Below are 27,930 nucleotides of genomic sequence, written 5' to 3'. Positions count from 1 at the left end.
ATACACTAAGATTACTATGCCTTTAAACAATTTGGGAAAGCCCAGATGATGATGTCATGTCTTTGGAAGCCTCTGATAGGTTTATTGACAACATTTGAGTTAATTAGAGGCACACCTGTGGATGTATTTTACGGCACACCTGAAACACACTGCTTCTTTGTGTAACATCATGGGAAAATCAAAAGAAATCAGCCAAGATATCAGGAAGAGAACTGTGGACTTGCACAAGTCTGGTTCATCCTTGGGTGCAATTTCCAGATGCCTGAAGGTGCCACATTCATCTGTTCAAACAATTATACGCAAGTATAAACACCATGGGAATGTCCAGCCACCATACCGCTCAGGAAGGAGACGGGTTCTGTGTACCAGAGATGAACGTGCTTTGGTCTGAAAAGTGCATCTCAACCCAAGAACAAAGGCAAAAGACCTTGTGAAGATGCTGGCTGAAGCTGGTAAGAGTGTGTCATTATCAACAGTCAAACGAGTCCTGTACTGACATGGGCTGAAAGGCCACTCTCCCAGGAAGAAGTCATTACTCCAAAAGAAACATAAAAAAGCCAGATTACAGTTTGCAAATGCACACAGGGACAAAGGCCTTAATTTGTGGAGACATGTTCTGTGGTCTGACGAAACTAAAATTGAACTTTTTGGCCATAATGACCATCGTTACATTTGGAGAAAAAAGGGGGAAGCTTGCAAGCCAGAGAACACCATCCCAACTGTGAAACATGGGGTGGCAGCATCATGTTGTGGGGTTGTTTTGCTGCAGGAGGGACTGGTGCACTTCATAAAATAGATGGCATCATGAGGAAAGAACATTATGTGGAAATACTGAAGCAACATCTCAAGACATCGGCCAGGAAGTTAAAGCGTGGGCACAAATGGGTTTTCCAAATGGACAATGACCCTAAGCATACTGCCAAACTGGTTACAAAGTGGCTTAAGGATAACAAAGTCAATGTTTTGGAGTGGCCATCACAAAGCCCTGATCTCAATCCCGCTGAAAATTTATGGGCAAAGCTGAAAAGGCATGTGCGAGCAAGGCGCCTGACAAACTTGGCTCAGTTACACCAGTTCTGCCAGGAGGAATGGGCCAAAATTCCTGCAAACTATTGTGAGAAGCTTGTGGAAGCATATCCAAAACATTTGACCCAAGTCATACAGTTTAAAGGCAATGCTACCAATACTAATGAAATGTATGTAAACTTCTGACTCTCAAGAAAATAATAAAAAATTGTCTAAAAAATTATCTCTCTCATTATTCTGGCATTTAGCAAATAGAAATAATTTTGGTAATCCTAATTGACCAAAAACAGGAAAAGTTTAATCTGATTTAATGTTAGACGGTGAGAAAAAAAAAGTTTATGTGCCTTTTTATATAGAGTATGTAAACTTCTGGTTTCAACTGTATGTACTAGAAATAATGGCTTTCTTTGAAGGTCGATATCAGCCACTGCAGCCTGTAATTTTTCATTAATTAGCTAGTATAGCACTGTATCTCCTGCTCTTTTTGTGGCTGATTGAGGTGATAGGAGTTTTTATGTGGCTAAAGTTACTGTGTGAAAAGTAAAAAAAAAAAAAAAAAATAGATGTAGTTATTTCCATAATTCACAACATGATTTTATCAAATGAAGTATTCTATTTTGAACAAATATTTGTTGGCATTTATGGCCTTTAAAAATAAGATTTTTTTTCTCATTTATTTGCTTAGCATCATCCAAAAACTAACTGTTTACGATTAGATGAACTGAATCACAGGTAACATCATCAGACTGTTTGATTCAAACTGCTACAGCTCTATCGGAAAGCTGCAACTGCAACTACGACATTGTTCTAAAACGTTCTTGTTGCATCATGAATCTTTGGCCTAAACTAGGCTTTAGGGTTAACGTGTGTTTTTAATTGACTTTTGATTTTTAAATGTCTTGAACTGTCATTTGTTTATACTCCCATTCTTTTAAATCTTTGCTCAGCACTTTGATTAAAAGCACTTCATACATTAATTTATCATTGTGATTATTATTATTATTATTATTATTATTATTATTATTATTATTACATCAAAGTTTGTGCCATGATATTCTCGTAAGCATGGACTTGTAGACATCTAAGAATTGTGATTGTAAGCTACCTTTAGTGTTAATATATTTTTTCTCATTTTCAGGAGTGAAAGGAGAGCAGGGGCTGATGGGAGTTCCTGGGCAGATTGGTTTAAAGGGGGAGAGAGGGCCATCTGGTCCTAAAGGAAACACTGGAATCCCAGGTAAATAATAAGCTCTGATGGAAGAAACAAACTCTGCTTTTGTGTTGTTTTTTCTGCCATTAAGCGATTTTTCTGTGCTGCAGGTTTCCCTGGACCTTCAGGCAACCGAGGTCCTCTTCCAATTCCTATCAGAGTCCCTGGAGAGCGTGGTCCTCCAGGACCACAGGGTGTCAGAGGACCACATGGGACCCAAGGTGAACCAGGACCACAGGGCCCCCCTGGAGATGAAGGTTAGTTATCCTACTAAAACAGTTTTTATCTTTCGAGTGGGCAGTGTGGCTCAGCATCACGTCTGCGTCCTCTCACCTCACAGGTTTTATTGGACCCACTGGACAGAAAGGTATGCCTGGGATCAGTGGTACACCTGGAACGCCAGGCTTCCGTGGAGAGCTTGGATCAATGGGCCACCCTGGTCTGCAAGGCATGGAAGGTGTGTCTGACTCTGTGGGCTAGTTGAGAATTAGTTTAATAATCCTGGATTAGAGGATTAAAAGGAGGTGGAGATTGAAGAGGGAGCCAGCCACAGAGAGGGTTTGATTGTTAGTTTATTTAAGTGGGTTAAATAATTGAATAAGCAAAATTCTGAAAACTGATCCAGGGACCAAGAACATTCCTGTTTGTTTGTTTATTATGTAATAATCTGAGCACAGATTAGGAGAAGGTTTGGAAAGTACTATGTAGCATTTATTGAAAGATATATTTGGCCACTTTACAGTTGCTTTTAATTTGATAAACCCATCTCTAAAGCTCTAATTTCTTAATAGGTCGACGTGGCAACCCTGGTCTCCCAGGCCTACCTGGTATGCCAGGCCGCAGTGTCAGTGTGGGATACCTGCTGGTGAAACACAGCCAAACAGAGGAGACGCCCATGTGTCCTGTGGGGATGTCCAAACTGTGGGACGGGTATAGTCTGCTGTACATGGAGGGACAGGAAATGGCCCACAATCAGGACCTGGGTACGTCTGAGTTAGCTAATTTTAAAGCTTTACATCTGGCAAATGCCCTTACTTTAAATTACAAGTGGATGTTTCACTGATACAAAAGAAGGAAAACAAGCTGCTATCTTTTTTTAACCATCATGGTCTTCTTTAGCATTTTTCAGCTGTGCTACTATACTGCCTTTTCAAGTATAATTCAACTAGGCACTTCAGAACAAGCCTTATTTTAAATTAAAACAGTTTCTGTGTCAAATACCTCCTGGTCTGACCTACTCAGGGGTGCTATGAGGAGGCTTTCCAAATCAGATTTGGGGTGCTGAAATTAACTGTAGAATCATTGTTCTTGGAGGGCGGGAGGAACTCAGGGATGAAGGGTAAGAGAGGACATTTGTTGTGGTCAGAAAATCTGCTCCGAAAGTCACATCACATCTTCAAGTAAGTTGTTACTGAAGATGAGATTACCTCAGCACAAATTGTGAAATTGGGTGAGGCTTTGCAACAAAATCTTAAAACAATTACTTCTTTGTCAAACCAAACAACTGGCCGACATTTCCAGAGGACAAGACACTATGTTGGACTGTAGGTCAAGTCAAATTTGGTTTTGACAAATATGATGCAACATGCATGAAAATGACATAAGAACCAAGTAAATAGAGAGATACAGAGGCAAACCTAGACACCAGCACACTCCAGGAGACTAGAGGCACTCAAATGCCAGTACACAGAAGTGTATTTGCTGAGAAGCATTCCCACAGCATGATGCTACTCCCATTGTGCTTCACAGTGGGGATGGTGTGTTTGTGGTGATGTGGAGTGTTTGGTGTCCAACATAGCATTTAGTCTGTTGGCCAAAAAGCACCATTCTGGTCTCATCAGACAAAAGAACTACCATGGAGTCTCCCACATGCCTTTGGGTGAACTCTAGTTGGGATGTGATATGAGTTTTCTTCAACAGTGGCTTTCTCTTTGCCACTCTGTCATAAAGCTTGCACTGGTGAAGAACCAGGGTAACATCTCAGGGTAATCTCTCACTAGTCTTCTTTTTTAACGGTCACTCAGTTTGTGAGGACTTCCTGATCTAGGCAGATTTACACATACACTACATTCCTTCCATTTCCTGATGATGGATTTTACCGAACTCCGGGGCATGTTCAGTCCCTAAGACTTTTTTTTGTATCAATCCCCTGACTTTTACTTTTTAATAACCTTTTCTCTAATTTGCTGGGAGTTTTCTTTGTTTTCCTGGTGTAATGGTAGCCAGGAATACTGATTAACTGGTGATTGGACCTTCCAGACACAGGTGCCTTTATACTACAATCACTTGAAACACATTCACTTCACTCAGGTGGTCCTAATTCCTCTAATTGTGAGACTAGCACCAATTAGCAGGAGCTCTGTTGAGTAAATTGAGACTAAATTCCTTTCACAGGTTCTAAAGCTCAAACTTTGTAAATATCTTTGTTGCTGTGTGTATAATTGTGTTGATGGTGTGTTTAGGTCTGGCTGGCTCATGCCTCCCTCGCTTCAACACCATGCCCTTCCTCTACTGCAACCCCGGAGACCTCTGTTACTACGCCAGCAGAAATGATAAGTCCTACTGGTTGTCAACGACAGCTCCTCTTCCTATGATGCCCGTGGAAGAGGAGGAGATCAAACCGTACATCAGCCGCTGCTCTGTGTGTGAGGCTCCATCAATCGCCATCGCAGTCCACAGCCAGGATACCAGCATCCCACAGTGTCCTGCAGGCTGGCGCAGCTTGTGGATCGGATACTCCTTCCTGATGGTGGGTTTCTGTTATGAGACCTTGATGCAACTTTGATTAAAAAGCTACAGTGTGTATTTAGGTTGTAAAGACTGCCTCAAACTGAAACTTTTGTCAGTGCTAATGTTTGATATGGCAGCATGTGTGATGATCATCCTTAACCTTTTTCCTTGTGGTTTCAAACATAAGAGTATGTTAATTCAGAGGAGAAAAACTCTTGGATTGGAGATCCACAAAATTCCTGAAATACAAACATGGATTGTACGGACTGAGAGGGGTGGGCGTTAACAAAAAGAGGAGGGGGGTCTCATGAACAGGCACACACAAGCTGCTATGTGGGAACAGTTATTGAAGCTTGACCTTCACTAGAGTCTATGTCATGTTTCTGTAAGCGTGAGATCTCTAAGGGACACTTAAAGCTTACACAGATAGAAGACATTAAGCTCACGTCATGAGAAAGGATGACACAAACCTCCTGGTGCATGTTGTTACTTTTTCGTGGTCACGAGAGACTTTCTCATTTTCACAGGGTAGTAGCTGGTGCATAAGAGTGCTTCCAGTTGCACCTAAAACTTAGTTTTTAAAGAGTATTTTCTGGCTATGTCCCTAAAGGACTCTGTATAAACCCATTAAGGTGTTGTCATTATAAGTTTGATTCCCTGTACCTCTGATTTTTCCTTTATCTGGTCTATTATTGACCATGAGAGAAAATACTATTTCCTTGAAGAGTCTCCTACTTGGTTGTTCCTTAATTTCGTGCTGCTCACAGATGTAATTAATTAAGAACTGCTATAGCACTACTCGCATTGGAGTAGTATTACCTGGGGACCTCTGATCATTTATAGATTACCCCCTGAAGTTAGTGTTTGTTACAGTGCATTTGCACGGGCTAGGCAAAGTCTGTAATATTCTTGAATTTACTGATTTTCTGGAAGAAACAAGGAGATGCTGCATGACAGCAGCGCTAAAAACGCAGTGATTTTTTTATTTCTAAAGTTCATACAAAAAATACAATGTGGTGTTTGCTTTCTGACATTGTCTTCATGTGTCCTACGCTTACAGTTGACCAGAGTTTACGGTAGACAACATTCGCTAAAGTGTTTTATATATATTCATTTTTAACAGTTTTCATGCAGTTGACGTTTTGGAAGTTATTCTGCACCTTAATTTGAGATCGTAACATATGCGCAACAATCCTCCTCATGCAGATCATCTGTTGTAGTCTAATCACTTCATGCTGAGTGAGACATTGCCAAACATTAATGTGTTATGCATGAAAAGTTTAGTTAAATTACTAATATAAGATCAGGAACCTGAGAGAGAAGCTGTCAGAGGAAGAGCAGAAGTGCTGCGCATATTAACAGAGTAGCGGTGGACTGTAGAGTTTAAATAAATAGGTAAAATAAAGTCATTTTTGAACATGAACAACTGAAATTAACTGAAAGAAAAGCACTATTAATAACTTATATAAATGAAACTTTGCTTGCAGTCTCCAGCAACACAGACTCTTTATTTTTATATCAGTCAGATTAACAAGCAGAAAACGCTGAACGGACTGTAAAAAAACTCACAATTACCACCCTAAATCACAGAGATGTCAATATGGGATTAATTGAATTATTCAGTGTTTTTCAATCTTAAGGGACTAGTCATGTACAGACTTCAATTCTAGGATTATCGCTGTTTAGTTTAATCAGGAGAATCTGAGTATAAATATTATTTTATGTGTTATTACATTATAGAGCACAAGACACAGAGAGAGAGAGTGGTTTGACATGTGCCAGACGTCAACAGCTGGAATCAAACACGTGGCAGGAAAGCTGCCATGTAGCCAATATGCCTAATAATTTCTTTTAAAGCCAGCCCATGTGTTAAGCTTACCTTCTTTAACACAAGAAAATGGTGTGTGGTGTCTTCCTATTTCAAAATGTCTTTATATTTTCCCTTTTTTGTCTGTTCTACCATGTTTATTGATGTATTGTTGATTGTTGTATGATGTATTTGTTGGGCCACAGAGAATTAACTGACACTGTCGGGTTGCTGTACTATGTGAGTCTACATCTACTGTTAGTGTAAATTTGATTTCCCACCAGCCTCAACTCTCCCCCTCACTTTGTCCTCACAGCACACCGCAGCAGGAAACGAAGGCGGGGGTCAATCTTTGTCATCGCCTGGCTCCTGCCTGGAGGACTTCCGCACAACGCCGTTCCTCGAGTGTAATGGAGCCAAAGGCACATGCCACTACTTTGCTAATAAGCACAGCTTCTGGCTCACCACCATCGAGCAGCCATTCCACGCCGACCCGGCATCAGAGACACTCAAAGCAGGCCAGCTCCTGACGCGCATCAGCCGCTGTCAGGTCTGCATGAAGAACCTTTGAAAACAAACTCCCCATTTATTGTGGACGGAAAGAAATCTTCACAGTGGTCTGGTGACATCTCTGTATCCATGCCTTAACATTGATGTAAATGAGAAACTGTCCTTTAAAGCTCAGAGATAAAGACTGCTGTGCCTTGAGCTTAGAGTCCCAGATGAGAAGAAGCCATAATGAAGTCAACAGCATTATGGGAAATTGAGTATTTTTGTAATAAATGTGGATTGGTGCTTACTGTTTAACTTATTACCTCAGCTACTATGACACTCATGTTATCATTCAGAGACGTTAAAATACAGCTGAACCAAAGACGCCTTATGTATGCACTGCTTCAGTTTATCTACGTTTTTAATGTTTGAGGCATGCTGCCCAACATAAAGCCACTAACACTGCTGCATTAGATGGTTGAAACATACTTCTGACAGAATTATCTTGCTTTTGAACCTGTTTTTATAATATGAACATATTTCTGATCTAATCTGCCTAGATGAGCTTAAATCGCCTTGATTTCCTTCTTTTTCATACACAAGTTTCATTCACAATGCACTGACTCTATTTGTATTTATATCAGCTGAATAAACTTGACCCCCTCCCCTCTCCTGATGCACTCATTTGCCTTCACAGATGTACTAGTTATTGAACCGCCAACAGGACACAATGTAAACAGTCTGGATCAAAGGTCTATCTGTATCAAATGTCTGCTGTGGTCACTGATCCTGGATCAGATTAGTCTTTTTTTACACAATTAAGAAAAGTAGGTCAAATGGTCTGCTTCACCTAGATTCACATGTTTGGAAACAAACAGCCTGATTAGACTGAAAAGCCACCAAAACATTTGTCTAGCTTGTAATATAATTACAGTAATTTTCATAATATGATCATTTCGTTGGATTGTAAAGATTAAATGTTCTTTGTTTACCTCTGCCTCTGTTTGTTTATTTCTTTTTAAGCTTACCAGCTCAGCAAAAGGAGTGCAAAATAAAAAAAAACTTTATTATAACAGCATATTAAAAGTTCATTATGTGGATACACATTAATTGAAATGTTCAATATGTATGAAGCAAAACAAACAATGCTTGTGAAAGAACAGGACAGAAAACAAAAGTAGTATGAAAACTCTGGCAGTGGAAATGTAAAAAGCAGTGCAATACATTGACACACTAACAGTTAGTGCAGTTTCATTCATGGTTTGAGCTCCAAAACATTAACAAAAAGCAGTGTTTGATTTTTTTAGGGATGCAATGATACCTCTCAATACGATAAAACATCAAAAGAAATATGGACAATTTAAAGCAAGCTGACAAAAATAGATGTTATGCTTTTCTCAACCAGCAGAGGGCACTATGTGCCTTTTCTGCTCTAACTGGATGCCAGTTGCTTAAGCAGTGGTACTTTTATTGTTGCATTTCCACCAAACCTTCCAGATGGTTCAATAGAAATTGATGCAGCCAACCAACCGCACCTTTAAAAGGGGCAACAATAGAGGACATCCAGCATTCTGGTTTTGTTCTTCTTAGCTTTAGCCGTTTATCACAAAAGCAAGATGTCTGTAAAGTGACAATTCTTTTGACCAATCAAAGGACTGCTGCCTGTCCAGGTCCACTCTTCAGGGGAAGAATCGCTCGTTTCCACCAAGCAGACTGGATTGATTCAGAAGAATTTGGCACAGTTTCTTACAATAAACTCTAATCTCTCCTTGGGGTGTAGTGGAGGTTATATGCAGCTATTTGTCCCCCCACTTCTACATCCCCTTAGTTTCACATCATTGAGTAGTATGCTTCTTTTTAGGTGGCAAGCATGACATGAATAGAGCTGGCGGTGCTGCCTTCTATCTTTCTGTATCCCTCATCATAATTTAATAATGACCCTTACTACCTGGTGTCAAGCAGCAGCTGAATGTAAGTGTGCAAAAAGGCCTGTTTATTAGAGAGCTATAGGCTCTTTATCCTTTGTTGGCTCAAAGCACTGCACCACAGATCTTGCCAAAACTACTGTCCTTCATGTCTTGCTGGTGATGGGAATTTCAACTCTTTTTACAGATCTGGATTATTCAGCTCTACTCAGTAATAAAAGTGTTTTTCTGCTCCTAATCAGCTTTGCATTTGGTACCATTTGAGAGGGCTCTTGCTTCAGACTTTCGCTCAGAGACGCCCCTTCCTGCAGACCACCACAGTGAGACACACCACATTACAGATAGTGATGTAATTTGACGGTTTTAGAAGTAGTTACACAGTGACCAGCTTTAGCTACATTAGTGGAGGCCAAGCTTTTTTTCTGCAAGCACATTTAGTCTGTCATATTATGTGGCAGAATTCGTTTTGCAGGTCAAGTAAGCTACTTTATGTGTCAAAGTTTGTAATAAAAAATATGTTACTGTTGTTCAGCCTGTTTCAAACCCACCCTTCTGTAATCCCCCCATAACTTAACCAGAAGTGTAAGTCGATTTTATTTTGACAGCTTTTTCATGCATTCCCATTTTCATTTTTTATATTTTTGCATGCATTTCTGTCCTAACAGTGGTGGAGTCTGACAGCGATAGTGTGCAGAGGCAAGCATCTGAGAGTGGCGGTCTGCAGCCAGACTGTCTTGTTCAATTTTGGCTTTTTAACATCTTTTAAACAAAACAAAATCAGAATAAAGGAATCCAGCTCTTAAATGGGAGCGAACTCCTTTTAATCACATAGAAGGGCTGGCTCTTGTAACTGGCTTGTTTGGAAATAACATCACTAAAATAGCTCATAACTCCTAAATTAAGTTGTCATTTGGTTCTAACCAGTAACACACTGGATTTATTAGCTAAACTGTATATCGACTTTTTTTAATCTAACAGCATTTTATGCCAGATTGAGGAATGTTGCATGTGAAGATTCTTTGCACTAATCAACAGTTTGCAGTGTAGTTTGCAATGTGTAGCCCCAGTATTTAGAGTCTGATGGATATGCTTGGTGCCCCTATAGAAAGATGTTTGAATAGGGATGTACAGATGGGCTGTTTTTGCCAACTTTACACACCCTACTAAACTGTATTGAGCTTGCAACTTGGTATAAATGTGGTTTAAGTGACAGTTATAAAAATGCTTTTTTTTATATCTGCAACCATGCAACATTGAAATTAAAAAGTACGACTTAAATGTGTAAATAAAAACAAGAAAAATGCTTATTTCAAACTTGTACAATCACCTTTTTTCTGAAATTTGCATCAATTTGAAAAAAATGCATCAAAAATAGGTATCATGATATGTTTTGTGAATTGAGTATCTCATTACACCCCAAATTATTATTGCTATGAAATGGAAATATTTTTGGGAGGTGATTGCAGATCAGTCATCTGTGTGTTAGGTTTCTACTCAATCACTGATATACACACATATTTATTTCCCTTCCTCACTTGAAATGTCATTTGACACTATGAAAATGAAGATAGTTGCTTATTCTGGCTTTCTTCACAGATTCGAGAATGTGTGTCTGCAGTGAGAGTGATCCTTAGAGGTCAGTGATGCTGTGGGTTTCAGTCAGAGCATAAAGTATGATCATCACAGTGTGAACTTATTCAGATTGTCTTTCAAAAGAAGTCCCAGCATGTGTGAGCTTCTCCTGTCCTAGCAGCAGGTAGATCTGGCCCGCTTGTTATTTCCCCCTCTGTACTCCTCCAGGTCCACCGTGGGAGACTCCTGGTTCTCATTTCTCTTCCTAAGAATCGAAGGCAGCACAAGATCAAACAGTGTCTCAAATAGAGTGTCCACGTTGTACCCTGTCTTGGCACTCGTCTCGAAGCACATCTTCTCAGCGGGCAGGCTGCTGGATTCCTCCAGGCCTTTGTAGCGCAGGATCCTCCCATAAAGAGCCACTGCGTCGTCGGTGCTGACCTGTTTCTGCAGCGTCACCCCGGAGAGAGATACAGGGGAGGCAGGAGGTGTGGGAACGGCTGACAGCACCTGGGACTCGGCCCTCTCCTCCTCAAGCTCAGTTCGCTCTTTAGTAGCCACATCTGAGTCCTGGGACAGCTGGGCTTTAGTGTCAGTGAGATCCACCTTGTTGCCCACTACAGCGTAAATACAGTCGTGGTTCGCTGTATCCGTCAGGGACAGGAAGCGCTCCTCCAGCTCAGCAAGGCTCTGCCAGTTAGTGACGTCATAAGTGAGGATGATGGCGGCTGCACCTCGGCAGTACATGGAGCCCAACCCGTGGAACTGTTCACGACCTGAGGAGACATGACAGTGTCCTCAGCTTGATCCTCTAGAAACACCCACACTTTAAAGAGAAATACACAACAGAAAAAAGAAAACAGTACAGAGACAAACTGTGCAGGACAGTCAGCAGTCTGAAAACAAAAACAACCTTTGTTGTTAAAATATGCAGGAGTCTGAAAAGAGGCCATTGTGTTTGATTATTTTGCCTCTTGGAGCATTAAACTGACCACACTCAGATCCAGGTTTATAATGCAAGTCTGACGAAAATTACTTTCTAAATAAACTGCATAAATTATCCTTTACTGGCTAGCCTTATCAAATATGTTCAGGAGAGGGGCTGATGCAAATCTGATGCAATTCCTGGCTACCATTACACCATGAAGACAAAAGAACACTCCAAGCAGCTCAGAGAAAATGTTATTGAAAAGTAGGAGTCAGGTGATGGATACAAAAAATATTCCAAGGCACTGAACATCCACCTGGAGTTCAGTTGAATCCATCATCAAGAAATGGAGGGAATATGGCAAATGTGTAAATCTGCCTAGATCAGGCCGTCCTCACAAACTGAGACACCTATGACTATTCTGAAGGAGTCACAAGCTTCAGCAGCTAAGATAGGAGAGACTCTGCATACAATAACTGTTGCCCAGGTTCTTCTCCAGTCAAAGCTTTATGTGAGTGAGGGAAAGAGGAAGCCATCATTGAAGAAAACTTGTATTAAATCAATTTCAACTAGAGATCATCCAAAGGCATATGGGAGACTCCATGGTCAAGTGGGAGGAAGTTCTTTAGTCTGATGAAACCAAAATGGTGCTTTTGGCCATTAGACAAGACGCTATGCTTGGCAGACACCAAACACTGCACATCACCACAAACTCACCATCCTCACTGTGAGGCACGGTGGCAGCAGCATCATGCTGTGGGGATGCTTCTCTGCTGCCGGCCATAGAAGGCTTGTAAAGGTAGAGGGTAAAATGAAAGCGGCAAAATATAGGAAAATTCTGGATGTCAACCTTATTCAGTCTGCAAGAGAACAACAGCTTGGTGGAAGATTTATTTTCCAGCAAGACAATGAAGCATACAGTGAACGCTACACAGAAATGGTTTAAAGACAATAAGGTGAATGTTCTGGAGTGGCCGAGTCAAAGCCCAGACACCAGTCCAAAAGAGAATTTGTGTCAGAGCTTAACAGTTTTGCAAAGAATGGAGTAAAATTGTAGTGTCCACACAGACTCAGTGCTGTGATTGCAGCCACAGATGCATCTACTAAATACTGACTTTAAGGTGGTGAATATTAATGCACTTTACACGTGTTATGTACTTGGCAATACTTTGAAGAAATACGTTTTCATTTTGATATGAAATAGGTTTTTTATGTTAAAAAAATTAAATGATATTGACCATGACTGTTTGATAAAATCAATAAAAGGGTAAAACATCAAGGGGGTGAATACTTTTTAAAGGTATAGTACAACTAACCATTAAGTGTGATGAAAATATTTTGATCATTATCTTTTTGACATAATGTTTTGTGTCAAAAAAACTTATGTTTTTTTAAAACTTACAGCTCAAACTCAAACATACAACCATGTACAACTTCAAACAGAGCAACAAATCAATGCAATTTAAGACACAGTAGCAAGACTAAACCTAAGACTAAAAAATACCCTTGAACTAGAATAAAAGGGGGAAAGATCAGAATAAACCGAAGGGCTGATTTAGGAGGGTTTTTTTTCCACCTTTTTGATAAATTACAAAGAAAACAAAAACGCCTTACTCAATCCTCCATGTGCTTCTGAAAAACACAATTTTTTGTAATTTTGGAAGACATGTTAAAGCAAGGGGAGTCAAGTCTTCCTGTCACGACTCTGTCATGTGACTAATAAGAGGAACAAGTCAAGCAGTCTGAGTGCCTTCATGGGTCTATGAGTCTCCTGTTTAAGTAAAACGAGCAGCATCAGGGGGAAATAAGCAGCTGACATGATGTTTTTAACGTGCTGTGCCAAACATACGACAGGTTTCTCTTCAAACCCACACTCTGAGTTTTATCGTCTCTGCTGTTCAGTCGGTGTAACAGAAGCCTTGACATGACTCAGTGCTGATCCTGCATTTCTCTGCTCTGACTGAATCACACCAACAGCCTGCAGTCAGAGGTCAGAGGGTTTGGGAACAGAGAGAGGAAATATCTCAGTGCTGATAGAGCCGCTCTTCTTATCTGTCTGTGTGTGGACTTTTGTGATGACTGTATTTGTGGAGGAGGGTTTACTGTTATTCGTGTTTACACAACAGTGTAATGTAAAGTCTTTCTCAGCAGGAATGGGATGAATCAATAAATCCTTCCTGTCAGAGCCAACTCAGAGAAAATTCATAGTAACTCATTAGGGATGTTGTAATCCTACATAAGGGCCAAAGAAAAAAAAGGACCTTTTTATATGTAAAATGTGTTCAATTAATTTTCAATATGATTCAGTATATAAAGACATGCACACAGAGCAGCATTGTCCTCTTTTTATATCATGGGTTTTAAACATGTTTTCAATAAAAGAAACATTACAAAAATTAAGATTTCTCAATAAAAAATGCATTGTGCAATACATTAGTTCAGTATCATGATAACAGTTTATAAATACATTTTAAAAATCAAAAGTGATTATCACAGTTTATGTCTTCATGCTCTGAGACATTTACCTCTTCATGTGTTTGAAACATGTTTATCCTAAATACTTTTTAACTTGTAACAATTGATTTGAAGGCGACATTTAAACTAGAATTAATTTTGCTGCTTCTACAAAACGATGTGAAAGTTTGGTAATCATACCCAGGCATCATGGGTAATTTTAGTAATTCACAGGGATACATGATACTGGATTTTTTTTGACAATTTTCAATGTGTACAGATTAATTTTAGCAAATAGCACTACCGATATTCAAATATGTATTTCATAACTAAAACTTCAGTCCTTTGAACAAATCTTAAAATATAAGGATGAACAAAGAAACAAACTTTCATACTAAAAAATGCTTAGAAGTTTAAAGATTGAGAATGAACATAGAAAAACACCTCAACTGGCATAGGTCTGTTGGTTTAGCCTAAAATATTATTAACTTATTAGTACAAATGGCAAAATTTACAATTGAGAAATGTGGATATTCACAGCCAAAGTATCGGTTTTAAATATCAGCAGAAATGTTATCTGCTGATCCTAAGAGTTGCTTTTTTTAGTTAATATCTGCCAATACTGATATCAAGCCAATACCGAGCATCCCTAGTGGTTTAAGATCCTTCCACATTTAGCTAAAGGCAGGGATGCACACTTACTGATTTAAGATTGATATTAGTTAGAGATGCACCCATGCAGAGAATTAGGGCCAATATGGATAGCAATGTTTAAGGTAAAAAAAAAAAATGTCTTTGCTTATTTAAGTATAACACTCCTTGGATTAATTTTACCATGAATTTCGATGACAGTTTTTCACATAAATTTCTTTTCCTGTCTTGTAAAAAATCTCTTATTTGAGTCAGTAGCTAGATAAACCAGATCCCAGCATAGAAAAATTGAGTGGACACAACAGATAAATGTTGGTGACTGATATCTGGTCGTGCCACATAATTTGGCTGATGGCCTATGTTTGTAAACAGGGCTGGTATTGGCTGATAATGATGTTAAAATGATGCATCAGCGCATCCCTAGTACTGACCCTGTTGACAAACACCAGCTTTCGGCAAATAATGTGGCATGAACAGATACTAGCAGCCGATGTTGATCTGCTGTGTTGCTTCACTTTCAATTCAATACTTGAATAAAATGTTGGCATAGTGGGAGTGTTACACCAAAAGAAAGGATGAAAAAGTGTCTAACCTGGCATGCCAGATGGATTTGTTTCACACATCCATCTTTTGAAAAGGAAACAACTCACTGTTGTTCTTTGTACTTCTTTTAACGAAGAAATGTTGTCAAGTTCTGGTAAAACTGGCGCTTTAGCAGCATCCACGCTGATGTCTTCCGCCACAATTGCACTGGCCTCTTGTTGCTGCTTGCATATGTCATGACCCTGCCATGCCAGAAAGTACTGCCCCTCGTCGCTGATTGGTCCTGTCACTTTCTAACTGGGCCCAAAGTGGTTCAGGTAGGAGCTTTGCAAGATGGGTTCGCCAGTGAGAAACATGTAAACGGGCTAATCCATCTGCTATGCAAGGTTAAAAAATGTCAGTATTGGTATGGACAATCGCCTTAATAGTTATTTTAGACATCAGTATCAGCCCTGATTTTCAATCCGTGCATCCCTTGCTAAAAGCAATGATACTTTTTTGATGTTTTTTGATGCATCTCTTTCAGGTTATAAAAGACAGGTACTAGAGGACATGCCTTTGTTGTCATTGCTTCCGTTGCGAAATCCAATTCTGACATAAAGTCTCACAAATTCTTCCTGTTTTGTTTTTTTTTTGGCGTCTGATGGAAGCAATTTTAAGGCAATGAGGCAGTAACTTGTAATGCATGAAGTATATCGCAGATTTTAAAATTCTAGGAAAAAAGATTAAAAGTAATTATGAAAAACTATCAGTCATTGATAGAATTTCAGAACTAATTTGGTTTCTCTCTCTGTTATGTTTGTAGCACTCTCGCTACTGTGTTTCATTCCACTGTGGGATACTTAACACTCAAGTGTCAGTCTTGTCATATTGTTTTTTGAGTAGTTGTTACTTCTGAAGCCTCTATTTCAGACTGGTATGTACATTTAAATGGCTTGGTGTGCTCTGTGTGATCAACTGCAGATTCACAAAAACAGGAATAGCTCTGATGAGTTCACACTGGTCCAGTATTGAGCAATTCAGTAAATGGCAGTGAACAGTGATTGTAACATCTGTGCTGTTCAGCAAACTAGAAACAGAGAAGTGACCTATATTATGTAGCACTTTTCATTTTAATTAAAAAAAGCTGTAGGATCACTGCAGCAAAACAGACAGGAAGCAGATAAGCTTATAAGCAAGGTGTGTGGTTCTTGTCTTTTTATACACGTCATATCATGATTGGACATCTCTTGTATTTTTAAACTCCATACTGAAGTGTAAAAAAATCCTAACAAAAATGTTTTAAATTTTGGCTGTACTTGATGCTTAACCCAGGGGTTATTTGGAAAAGTTTGGGGCTGAGCATAGATTAGGAGATTACTTTTTAAATTGTTTTACGAGTTGTTTATGCTGAGGAAGTGATGGATTATCCTATTTTTGTAATCTGCTTTAACTTCTATTGTTTTGATTCCGCTACTCTTTGCAGGGTTTTTATGTTGTTTTTAGTTCTGACTCTATAATTTGGAACATTATCTGTAGATTACATGGGAACGAACATTCACAAACTGGCAGACTGGCTGCCAGGGCGATCACATGCCTGCGATTGCCTCAGGTGGCGAGTTCACGGCTCGTCAGGTAAACACAGTGAAACGGAGGAATGGAACTTCATGACAGTTGAACAGTGTGTGAAGAAAATCATAAAAACATGATATTACCGGCTGTGTCCCAGATAGAGATATTGTAAGGTCCCCACTGTTTGAGGAAAAACGCCCCTCCGACGGTGCTGACGGTGTCTTTGAACTTCCTCTCCATGTACCTGTGGAGCAGCGACGTCTTCCCCACATTCATGTCTCCCAGGAGAACCACCTTGACGTCGGGCTTCTTCATTTTCGACACTTCGGGCATGGTGCTGGTTCGGTTCCGCTTCGGGGGAGCTTATTTCAGTGAGGAAACGCGGTCTACTTCGTAATATTAACCTCCGATTGATCGCGAATCACTCTGACCATCGCCATGTTACGAACCAACGGTACTTTGCGACTCCATAACTGTCCCTTGCTGGCTCATTCTCAATCTGTTGACTGAATTGAAACTTAGTAAAGTAATTGAGGTGAAACAGGAAGTGCGCGGTGCTAAACGTATTAGGGCGTAGTTTTACCCTGGGTTATGACTGTCAGGTTCATTTACTGGCAGGCTACTGCCCCCACCAGTCTGTTCTTGTTTTTTTTTTAACATCTTGGAAAATATAACCTTTATATTTATAGAACGAAAGGGGGAACAAATACCCAAGATGTGGCCTTCTGACGAGAATAAGGGCAAAAGGCTCATAAAACAGGACTTATCAAACCGTGAGAAAACCTTCAGACTACCAAAGAAACTATTTATTTTTGTATAAATATCGAAATAATAATAAATAAACAAATAAGTAAATGCAATATCTGTTGGTCAGGGACCAGACATGATAAAAGGACGTGTTTAACGTATATTCTGGCGTAAATGAAGGGGGGCTACAAGGCTAAACTCAGGGCCAATTTGTCACACTGAATCTCATAAATAGGTCATAGGTTTTACATGTTTCAGAGCTGAGCTTAAGTAAGGAGCAAACAAGTCGGAGGAAAGTGGGGAAAAATAAATAATGTTAAAGGAGAAGAAAAAAATCCCAGAAAAGCTGTCGTTTTACGGAATTATAGGAGAAGCTGAATTTAGATGAAATAGAAATCCTCGCTCAAACAAGTGTTTAACTTTTAATGAACAATTAATAGTCTTACTGCCATATATTTTCAACGTAGGCTTTTATATTTTGGCGCTAATCTTTAACATTTCTAAACATTTCCAGATTTATTATGTGTTGCATTCAATTACAGTCGGAAAGTAGGACATGTTAACATGCTTAGATAGTAATACTTTAATGTTTCGTTATGTTAGTTTATATTATGTTCATGTTTATTTGGCACTTGAGAAGATAATGAAAATGTAGAGGATTTTGGATAAAAGTAGCCCTGTCACTGTTCATGGTCACAGTGGTATTTTTCCAGAACCTCTATTGTTGCTCTTTTAAAGTAAAATGATTACTTATTGTAAAAATTAGTTAAAACAACAGATTATACAGCTTATTTTAAACAAACAAAAACTTCAAAGAATAGCAACATCAGGAAGATTAAAATCACTTACAGTATAGGCCTTATCAACAGTGTAGTTTCAATGTATTCTTCTCCTCATCTCTACGAGGTGGCAGTGCCAATTTTATTTTAAAAATGTACAAGAAAACTTCCTCTGATGTAGAAATAAATCCAAGCCTTTGTTTCCTAAACTCTCATAGCTGTTCTTGTTATCATTTTCTATATATTTTTTTGTATTTGTCAGGATGTTTCACACCTATTTTTCAGCACAGTTCAGCAAACCTTTTATCCCACAGCGGCGACACCATTGTTTGTAAGGATCAATAGAATTCCTGTTAGGGGCATCAGCATCCCACATCACTATTCAATCCGGCACAACTCCCGTTTGGCAGCTAGCGGACGGTTAAAAGGTTTTAACCTCAGAATTTGACGTTTCCGAGGCGCTCTTGAAGGTAGCACGCTCCATTTCTTCCTGTAACGCTCTGTGGGTGAAGCCACCTCATGATTAGGACCATTTGTGTACAGTTGCCAGCGTTGAAACGCGGGTCCTGTTTAGGTAAGAAGAACTACGCGGGGTTAGACAGGAGGGGTCCACGGTCGTGGAGCAGCTTCGCGTTTCGGTGGCTTTAATGGGAGTGTAAAATGAATGACAACATGCCTACGCTACACATCCAGATGCTCGCGTTTTGCTTGATTACAGTTACGCTGTCGATAGTCGCCACTTTGCTCTTTTTGAACGAAAAAGGTAAAGTGAAGGAGCTGTTGTTATTTTGCCTTTAAAACTAAGCTCTTGTAGCTATAATGTTGGCTAAGCTACACGCTGTAAAGCCTGTTAGTCTGTTATTTTGGTCGGAGTTGACAGTAGTCGTTTGTCCGCGGACGAATCGATTCTATGAATCGACTCTTTTCCATGAACCCGACTCCTGTTCCAAAGCTGTCTTTCTTGTCCCGCTTTAATTGTTATTTAATAATAACAGCTAAGGGATGATCTTGTCTTACAGTGAGATCAATATACATCAGTATTAACACAATGTGGAAAAAAAAAGACTAGGCCTATGTAAAATTGTGTTATTGTGGATGAGGGCTGGGGATTATTAGTAACTCTTATAATTACAATTAATAAAATAAGTAAGTAAAATCAATGCTTTGATATCAATAGGTTAAACACTGCTTATTTTGGCTTTTTTAATCAAAATCAATACAGTAGAACATACATACGTTATTTTACTTCCATTTTCCCAAGACAGCAGGGACATTTGGTAATTTCTCAAGAAATGTCCTCATTATCTTGGGGAAACTAGATTTTTTAGAGACAGAAATTCTGTAGTTAATCACCAGTAATCACACCCTTTTTATGCATTTTAAAATTCCGCTATTTTGCCCTTCTTATACAGCCTTACCCAAGGCTAATTGACTTCCTGTTTGGACACAGACCTGCTTTTTATTGGTAGATCGGAGATTTTAACATGAACTTTACCACAGAAAAGGGAGCTTTTTATGGATCTTAAAGGAAATACATGAACAGCAAAAAGGTAAATGTTTGTTAGCAAAAAGTTTAGACATGTTTTTACTTGTCCACTAAAGTGTCTGAGAATTTTTTTGACGTGAAATGAGACATAAAGGAGCAATGGTGTAATTATTTTACATCACTGTGGATGCAGGGAGATGCTGTTGTGGCTTAACCAAAGTGTGTTGAAGGGACAATAAAGCATGAGATTGATTGTGATTTAAAAAAAAATTGTACTAATTGTGGACCTTGATTAACCACTAATGACTCAATTAATCTTGACAGCCCTATTAAGTACTAATTTTGAAACAAATACTTATATGTGTTTGTCATTATCTGAAAACTTTAAAAATTAATGCATGAAGTGTCCTCTCAGGGCTACAGACTTTTTTCACATATTTTTTCCTGGTACACTTTTATGGCCCACTGAAAAGAGCTTTGCGATGCACTTTTGGGACCTGACCCACCTGTTGAGAACCACCCTTTTTAACTATAATAACCAATGCATTCAGCTGAACGTGCCTGTTAACACAGTAACTCATTAAACCATCAAACTGGCTCCTGTTTGAGAGATGGCTTCCTTTACCCCCTTTTATTTTTTATATAATTAACAAAAAAGGGGGAAATCTTTTTTTATAACAATGTCAGTACATATTTGTAATATTACTCAAAAGTGTAACAATAACTTATAGGCTAACCAAACACCAGGACTAATATTTCTAAGGCCTACCAAACACTGCCCTAAGAGAAAGAGTGTTAGCCCGCATTATGGTAGGGTTATGTAAGAACAAATAATTTAAGTCAGCTGCATTCAGATGTAACAGTCCATTAGGCTGATTTGTTAAAAGCCAAGCTGGTATCAAATGAAGAGCTACTGAGTAGCTAAAAGAGCTGGTTCTTATAGCCAAAAGATCTGATCACTTTAAAGAGCCAGACTGCCCATCATTAGCTGGCAGGTTGTGTAAACAGGGGCTCTAGGACCCCGCAGACAACAATGGGCGGAGGAGCAGGCGGGGAGAGGTGAAGTTAACCTCAGAGGACTGATCAGAGGTCAGTTTTTAAATTCCCCCTCATAACGGTCAGGGCCTTGAGAGAGGCTCGCGGCACTGATCTCCAGTCAGTTTATGTCAAAATGCAGCTACGCACTTGGCTAACGACGCGACAGGATAACTACAGACGGCTAGGCTCTAGCTAGCATACAAATAGTAATATTTTTAAGCTGTTAGGATGATTCCCTAATTTAAAACAGTAGTTATTACCCCTGCAAGTCCTGCTGAGGTACCTTCATGGCAAGTTGTCGTTGTTGACGCTGTTTGCTAAAACGGCGCCCTGCGGCTTTGATGTAGCTCGGAGCACAGACCCAGAGCAGACGTCCATCATAATCCGCAGTGTCAACATCTCTGTTCAGCTCTCTGTGGTGGAGGCTACAACGTGAGCGAGCCTGCGTGGATTCACTATGCAAGCAAACACAACACGGGGCTTCTTGTGGTCGGACATAGAGACCAAGACCTTGTTGAACATCTGGGGGGAGCAGGACATCCAGACGGCTCTGGATGGAAACTTCCGAAACAGCTTCGTGTACCGCGACGTCGCCCGGAGGCTGGGCGTGATGGGCTTTGAACGCACGCCCGAACAATGCAGGGTGCGGATCAAAAGCCTCAAGAGGCAGTATTTATTAGCAAAGGAGGGAAATCTGCGGAACAACGGTCAGTATCATAAGATTTGTAAGTTCTATGAAATCATGGAGAGGATTTTAAGCAACCGGCCGGCCCTTGACCCTCAGGAGTTAATAGACAACGGGGCGGGAGGAGAGGAGGCCGGGGATGGCCTGGAGGAGGATGGAGAGGATGCTCAGGATGGATATTCAGAGAGCACAGGGGAGTATCCTTATCCTGCTGAGACAGAAGTGAAACTGGAATACCCAACTGTTCCCATCTCTGTTCCACTTAAAGTCACAGTGGGTGACAACAGTAAGTTCTTCATTTTGCTTTATAACTGTTTAATGATCTCACTGTATCTGCTGGAAGGTGCATCACAAAATATCTGTACTTCTCTCAACCTCAGTCCCTACAGCAAGACCACAAAACAATCTGTCAGCCAGTAACTCATCAGCCAGAGCACCCAAACGGCCAAGAAAGCGGCGCTCAAACTTCCCCATGGAGAAGCTGATGGAGCAGTTCCTGGAGCAGAGTGCCCAAGCTGAAGACAACTTCTACCGCATGGAGGAGCAGCGCCTGCAGGCCGAAGACCGTCGCAGGGAGGTTGAGCACACAAGGGAAATCCAGATGCTGCAGATGCTTGGTCAGATGTTCTCCAGCATCTCCTCTGCAAGACCGAACTCTGCTGCAACTCCCTCCAAAACAACTCCCCCGGCCCGCCCGCCTGTGTTCTCCAGTGCCTCCCCTTCATGTACACGTGGCCAGTCTAGTCATCTCAAGCACCCTTCACCTCAAAGAGAGTGTTTTACGCAGCAAAGTCATCTAGAGCCTCAGGTTTTAGGTAGTAGAGTCGGTGTGAAATGTGAAGTCTGCAAGTGAAATGTATGAAGACTAAACAGGCTGTTGCTCCAAAGTGTTTTTCTTTAGTGAGAGGGTTTTTGCAATGTGTTTCCATCCACAGTACAGTCACATCTATGTTTTTTATGCACTTGTAAAATATTTTTTCCATGTAAGCTAAAAAAAAAAAAGTGGACTAAGGCTGAACAATTATCCCTCCTTTTAAATTTGTCACTTTGCTTATTTCTTCAGTGTTAGATCGCTACTACAGTCTGAGCTCTACATCACACAGAGGCATGGACGATGACTTTCTCTCACTTGTAAAGAGCATAGTTCCTCCGCTGACATTGAAAAAGCACAAGGGACAAGATGGACGGATTGGAATCATTGGAGGATGTCAAGAGTATGATTCATGATTTGTCCTGCACAATAGCTTTCTGTCTATGGAAAATCTGCCCTAATTCTTTTAATCTCCCTCTAAAGCTACACAGGAGCTCCATATTTTGCTGCCATCTCAGCACTGAAAGCGGTAAGCAAAAACTGTGGTCAAGCTCTGACAGATGAACTGTGACATCAGTCTAAAAAGCACCATTTTTGTGTTGTTTTTTTGTTTTTTGTCTCCAGGGTGCCGACTTGTCCCATGTATTCTGCACAAAAGATGCTGCAACTGTGATCAAATCATACAGCCCAGAGCTCATCGTTCATCCTGTTCTGTAAGTAACCTCCTACTTAGACCAGAAATTTTTATTGATAGTTCTTCTGTAATTTTGATAGGACATCGTAATTTTGCAATATTTCCATCACCAACAATAGTCTGATCATTTATAAGGGAGAAATATGTGTCATTGCTATGTTTAATCGATAAAAGTCTATTTACAGACCAGCACCATTCAGCTATAGAGCAACTCAAAGGGCCTTACACAGTTTAAGAATAGCAGCATTAAGGCATTATTAAGCAAAATAAGGCATTAAAATGCAAAACACATTGAAAAATTGAAATTAAATTAGCAAAACACCATGTACTTACCACAAATACCCCTACATTGTCATAAAAGTCCATTTCAGTCTAATAGTCAGGCATTGGAATACTTTATTCCCTATAATGTTGCATTGAATGTAGGAAAGATTCATTCGACTTCATTAGCTGCAGCTCAAAATAGCTAACAAAGTTTGTTTTTGTAAAAAAATTCTAGGTAATGCTCTTGTTCAACATAGAAGGTAGCATTGATTTTTGGAAATCCAAAAACTATGGGAAGGAACACCATCTGGACAAAAAAAAAAGTTTATTATTGAAGTGTTTTTTTACTGGGATATGTGCAGTCATAGAAAGCAATGAAAACGCCAAGGTACTCCCTGATACATTTGAATTGCATCATAAACAATTAAAATGCTTTTATTTATGGCTTGCTTGTGTGGACCTTAAAATGATAGTTTGGTTTTATTAATGCAGAGTTGTATGAGGTACTTGACCTGTGAATAGTAAGTACAGTGACAGGAGAAGTTGGTCAGCAAGGAGAGAAACAAAAATAAAAAAACAAGTTATCCCTTCCAATGCAAACTTAACTGTGTTAAAGCATCAAGCTGTAATCAGGAATTAAACTACAGTTTAATTCTCTTAAAGAGTGTGCTTCTGAGTTTTTCTTGCTCTCTGTTTTGTTAAATATCAACACAAGTGTCTGACCTCGTTATTTGTGCAGTCAAACACATATGTCTTTGTTTTTATCAAGGGACAGTCCTAATGCAGTGGAGGAGATTGAAAAATGGCTCCCAAGACTCCACGGCCTTGTGGTGGGACCAGGACTGGGTAGAGAAGACTTGCTACTGAACACTGTAAAGGTATGTGGAATACATTCAGTCACTCCTTTTTGTTTCTTACTCAACTGATCTTTCATAACCACAAAGTCAGATTTTTAACTTTTATTTAAAATAAAACTTAAGAATTTTGGCTGCACAGAAGACTGTAACAAATGAGCTTTTATGAGAACACATGACTTGTTTGAATACCACAGAATGGATAAGAATCTCATAACGGCGATTAAAACTTCATTTCACTCATGCTTTCTTTAAGGCTCAGTCCTTTAAGGGTTAAAGAAGACCATTCAAAAGTAGAACACCTTTTTACTAAATATGGTATTTCAGCTGTGGAGTTGCAGCTTTACCCCCTTGAAATATTTTGGCATGAGGGAAAAGTTTTTATTTTGTTTACCTTAAAGAGAATAAGTACTAACATTGTGGTGTCTTTTGTTTGAAATTTAACTTCTAATGATGCTTTTCCCTTCTTCTCTCAGGAGGTGATAGAGAAGTCTAAACCAAGGGACATCCCTATAGTCATTGATGCTGTAAGTTTAAATTTTCAGCTGTTGCACAGATTTGCAAAGATATTTAGTCTCTAAATATGTGTTTGTTTGCTTTCATCAGGATGGATTATGGCTAATTACACAGCAACCATCTGTTATCCAAGGGTACCAAAAGGGAATCCTGACACCTAACTTCATGGAGTTTACACGACTGTATGAGGCACTGGTGGGTCTTACTGCAGAGTCAAGTCAGTCATAAAACTGATGGTATATAACGCAGAAGTATGAATGTTAGTGTGTGTTGTCATCTCAGCACCATGAGCCTATGGACAGCAGTGATCACCAGCGCAGCGTCCTGCAGCTCAGTGCAGCCATGGGGAACTTGACTGTGGTGCTAAAAGGAGAACATGATCTCATTACAGATGGCAGTAAAGGTTTGTATCAAGCTCATATGCAGTATAAAACAATATTTACAAAGCTTTTTCAGCCAGTGTTTCACCTTTCCCTCTTTTCTGGTGTCTGAGAAACTTTGGTGCTCTTTCTCTTTTATTGATTTTGACAGTTACTTAATAAAGCTTCTTGTTTTCAGTTATCTCATGCAGTGTCATGGGCAGTGGGAGAAGATGTGGTGGGCAGGGGGATCTTCTGTCCGGATCTATGGGAGTTTTTGCACACTGGGCTTATGCTGCCTCTGCAGCTGGAATGTTCAGAAGGTGAAGGCATTTAGAGAAAGATGTATTTTACAGACAAATCAGTTTATTTTTACTTGAAACATTAACTTAGTATAATATGCGACATTTCCTAAATATGAGAGGTGTAAGGAGTAATTTGTACCTAAGGCACACCAGTGTGCATTGCCACACCATTTGAGAACTATTGTACTACTGTATCAGTTAGCCTTTAAAGTATAATGTTATAATGTCTGTCTGTTTTCTAATCTATCTTTTTTAATTGCTCTCAGTGTAAACCCATCACTGGTTGCAGCATTCGGGGCCTGTTCTCTAACAAGACAGTGCAACAGTCAGGCATTCCAGCGACATGGCAGGTCCACCACCACATCGGACATGATCCAGGAGATCGGCTCAGCCTTCAAAAAACTATTCGAAAGTTGAAAAATGGAACATTTATTCAAGTGTTGTTTTAAAAAGTTAGACTTGCACTTAAGTTCTGCAATTTGATGCCTTTCAAAATGAACACTAGAAAAATTTAAAGAAAAGCACTTCATCTTGGGTGACCTGGATCACATGCTTTATTTAACTTTTTTATCACATTTTTAAGTGCAAACTGCCCACAGCTTAATGGTGGTGTATGGTGAAGGGCAGTGATTATCTAAAAAGGCTAATGTACAAAAACATGATTAAAATGTTATCGTATTAACCTGTCATATTGACTGAAAATACTGTTGCAGATATATTTAAAGCCTCCAGGGACTTATACCAATTGAGGATTTTTGTGCAGCCCTGAAAAACAAAACGCACTGACTTATCTACACAAACGCACCCCATTCCAACATGAACTAGATTGCCGTTTATGATGGAGGTAGCATTTTTCCCCAGCCTACCAAAGAGACTGAGATACTAGGAAAATGGATCAATGAGAAACTTGTTTCAGTTATGTAATAAATAAGACTATGTACAAGTTACTTCTTGAATGACTTCTTTATAGCAGTCTACAGCACAGAAATGTGCCTTAGTTGTCATAAGTGGAAGACAAATTTCAGTGTTTTGCCACAACACAGAAAATTGCCTAAAACCTGTCAGACATAACTTTAATCTATATTAGCATGTCAGTATGTAACATCTGAGAATTTTCTTTGAAGGGCAAGGTTGTGGCATCGCTGCAAATAAAGATTTTAAAACTGCGCTCAGGCTTTAAAAACTCAAACTTCTATACCTCAACTTCATGTCATATCTTCACTAAATTTTTTTTTTAATTGGAATTGCATGCTAGATCAAATGACCCTTGCAACATTTTTCTCTAAATCACAGCGCCTCCCACTGGCAGCAAGAAGTACTGTTTTTTGTTTATTTTTCTCTGATTTCAACAAATTTGAAGGTATTGCAGACAATATTCATAACCTGTATGATTTCCCATCTGGATATATATGCGAAGAATTATTAGCCATGAAACAGGTAATATTACCATGATGTGCTTAAAGGGGAAATATTATGCAAAAATCTTTTTTAGTCTTTTCTATCAAAAATATGTACCCTGGCCTGTCCACAATTCCTTCAAGTACCAGACCCCCCCCCCCCCCAACCCTCCTTCTCCATCTTTCATGTGAGAAACAAGAAAAGAGATAAAAGATGAAAACAGTTTTGTGCTAGAAGAGGCATTAGCGAAAAAAAAGTTCCCCTGCTTGTGTACAAAACTAAAAGGGTGTAGCCATGGCAACTCGTCAAACTTTGATATCTCAAAATGGCACAGACACAAGCTTTTTTCAGATTTGACAAAATCTGCCATAAATATGATGTGAAACATCCTGTAGTGGCTAAGTTCTAAGTGGCTTAGTAGTGACCTATGATATTTTTAAAAAAATCTGCTGGCACATTCAGCCTTGAATTTTGAAATTTGGTAAGCACGTGTATTATATCAGAACCTACAAAAAACTGTAAAATTGTATTAAAAAATGAGGAAGTACTTAATTTATGGGCTTAACAGCATTGTACAATCACTAAATTACCCACACATGATCCGTAACTTTTACAACCCATATGATTTTCTTGAGTGGGCATGGCCTAACAGGTCAGTGGCACCCCCTACATTCTTTCAAAACATCAACCCTTGCAGCAGGTTAAACCTAGGATTATCAAGATTGGTGGGCATATACTTCTAGTATACTAGCCATACAAAAGAAGCCTCCTGGAGCAATGCTGAAATCCAAACAGCAACTCCACCATTTTCATTTTAATTCCTTTAAATGCACATTTTGACTGATTCAAAGGGTCTATATCACAAAAATCTTCTAGGTACTTCATCTGATTGACTCCAGCGTTTTTATGCTCATTCTAGACAACATGAAGATCTTTAGTTGTGTTCTGTTACCTCCTGCCGGATGATCAGGGGGCCAAATTTGGTCTACTTTTGTTGCAGTGTGCAAACACTTTAATTTGTAAAGTTTTGTAAAAGTATTTCAGACTTTGTAATTTTGTATTGCACACTGTATTTTCCAGATGAGAACATAAAGTAAACTTGTTG

General features: G+C 39.4%; 3 protein-coding genes across 5 annotated transcripts in view; 2 read left to right on the top strand and 1 right to left on the bottom strand.

Moving 5' to 3' along the window:
- The window catches only part of col4a2 (collagen, type IV, alpha 2), a 92,706-nt gene extending 84,450 nt beyond the window's left edge, over positions 1–8,256 (top strand). For both annotated transcript variants that reach the window (XM_041806253.1, XM_041806252.1), the window contains exons 43-48: positions 2,165–2,263; positions 2,347–2,493; positions 2,577–2,693; positions 3,028–3,219; positions 4,699–4,985; positions 7,090–8,256. In XM_041806253.1, coding sequence (XP_041662187.1) covers positions 2,165–2,263; positions 2,347–2,493; positions 2,577–2,693; positions 3,028–3,219; positions 4,699–4,985; positions 7,090–7,344 — 1,097 coding nt within the window. In that variant the 3' untranslated portion in view covers positions 7,345–8,256. The remainder of the gene's footprint in view (positions 1–2,164; positions 2,264–2,346; positions 2,494–2,576; positions 2,694–3,027; positions 3,220–4,698; positions 4,986–7,089) is intronic.
- A 54-nt stretch (positions 8,257–8,310) lies between these two features.
- Positions 8,311–17,462, bottom strand: rab20 (RAB20, member RAS oncogene family). The gene is made up of 2 exons (XM_041806258.1): positions 17,033–17,462; positions 8,311–11,538 (listed from the first exon to the last, which is right to left on the bottom strand). The coding sequence occupies exons 1-2, from the start codon at positions 17,220–17,222 to the stop codon at positions 10,937–10,939; spliced, it is 792 nt and encodes a 263-aa protein (XP_041662192.1). The 5' UTR covers positions 17,223–17,462; the 3' UTR covers positions 8,311–10,936.
- A 3,550-nt stretch (positions 17,463–21,012) lies between these two features.
- On the top strand, positions 21,013–26,895 carry naxd (NAD(P)HX dehydratase). 2 transcript variants are annotated; one of them, XM_041806256.1, is made up of 11 exons: positions 21,013–21,910; positions 22,005–22,439; positions 22,688–22,838; positions 22,919–22,964; positions 23,060–23,148; positions 24,163–24,271; positions 24,724–24,774; positions 24,854–24,958; positions 25,046–25,166; positions 25,322–25,445; positions 25,694–26,895. In XM_041806256.1, the coding sequence occupies exons 1-11, from the start codon at positions 21,397–21,399 to the stop codon at positions 25,842–25,844; spliced, it is 1,896 nt and encodes a 631-aa protein (XP_041662190.1). In that variant the 5' UTR covers positions 21,013–21,396; the 3' UTR covers positions 25,845–26,895. The 2 variants fall into 2 exon arrangements, with proteins under 2 accessions (XP_041662190.1, XP_041662191.1); XM_041806257.1 differs by lacking the exon at positions 22,005–22,439 and having other exon boundaries at positions 21,015–21,910; positions 25,694–26,893.
- The last annotated feature ends 1,035 nt before the right edge of the window (positions 26,896–27,930 follow it).

Source organism: Cheilinus undulatus, linkage group 15 (assembly GCF_018320785.1).
Source record: "Cheilinus undulatus linkage group 15, ASM1832078v1, whole genome shotgun sequence".
Classification (NCBI taxonomy): Eukaryota; Metazoa; Chordata; class Actinopteri; order Labriformes; family Labridae; genus Cheilinus; species Cheilinus undulatus.
Note: the sequence above shows the minus strand (reverse complement) of the source record. Positions and strands in the feature narration are given on the sequence as shown.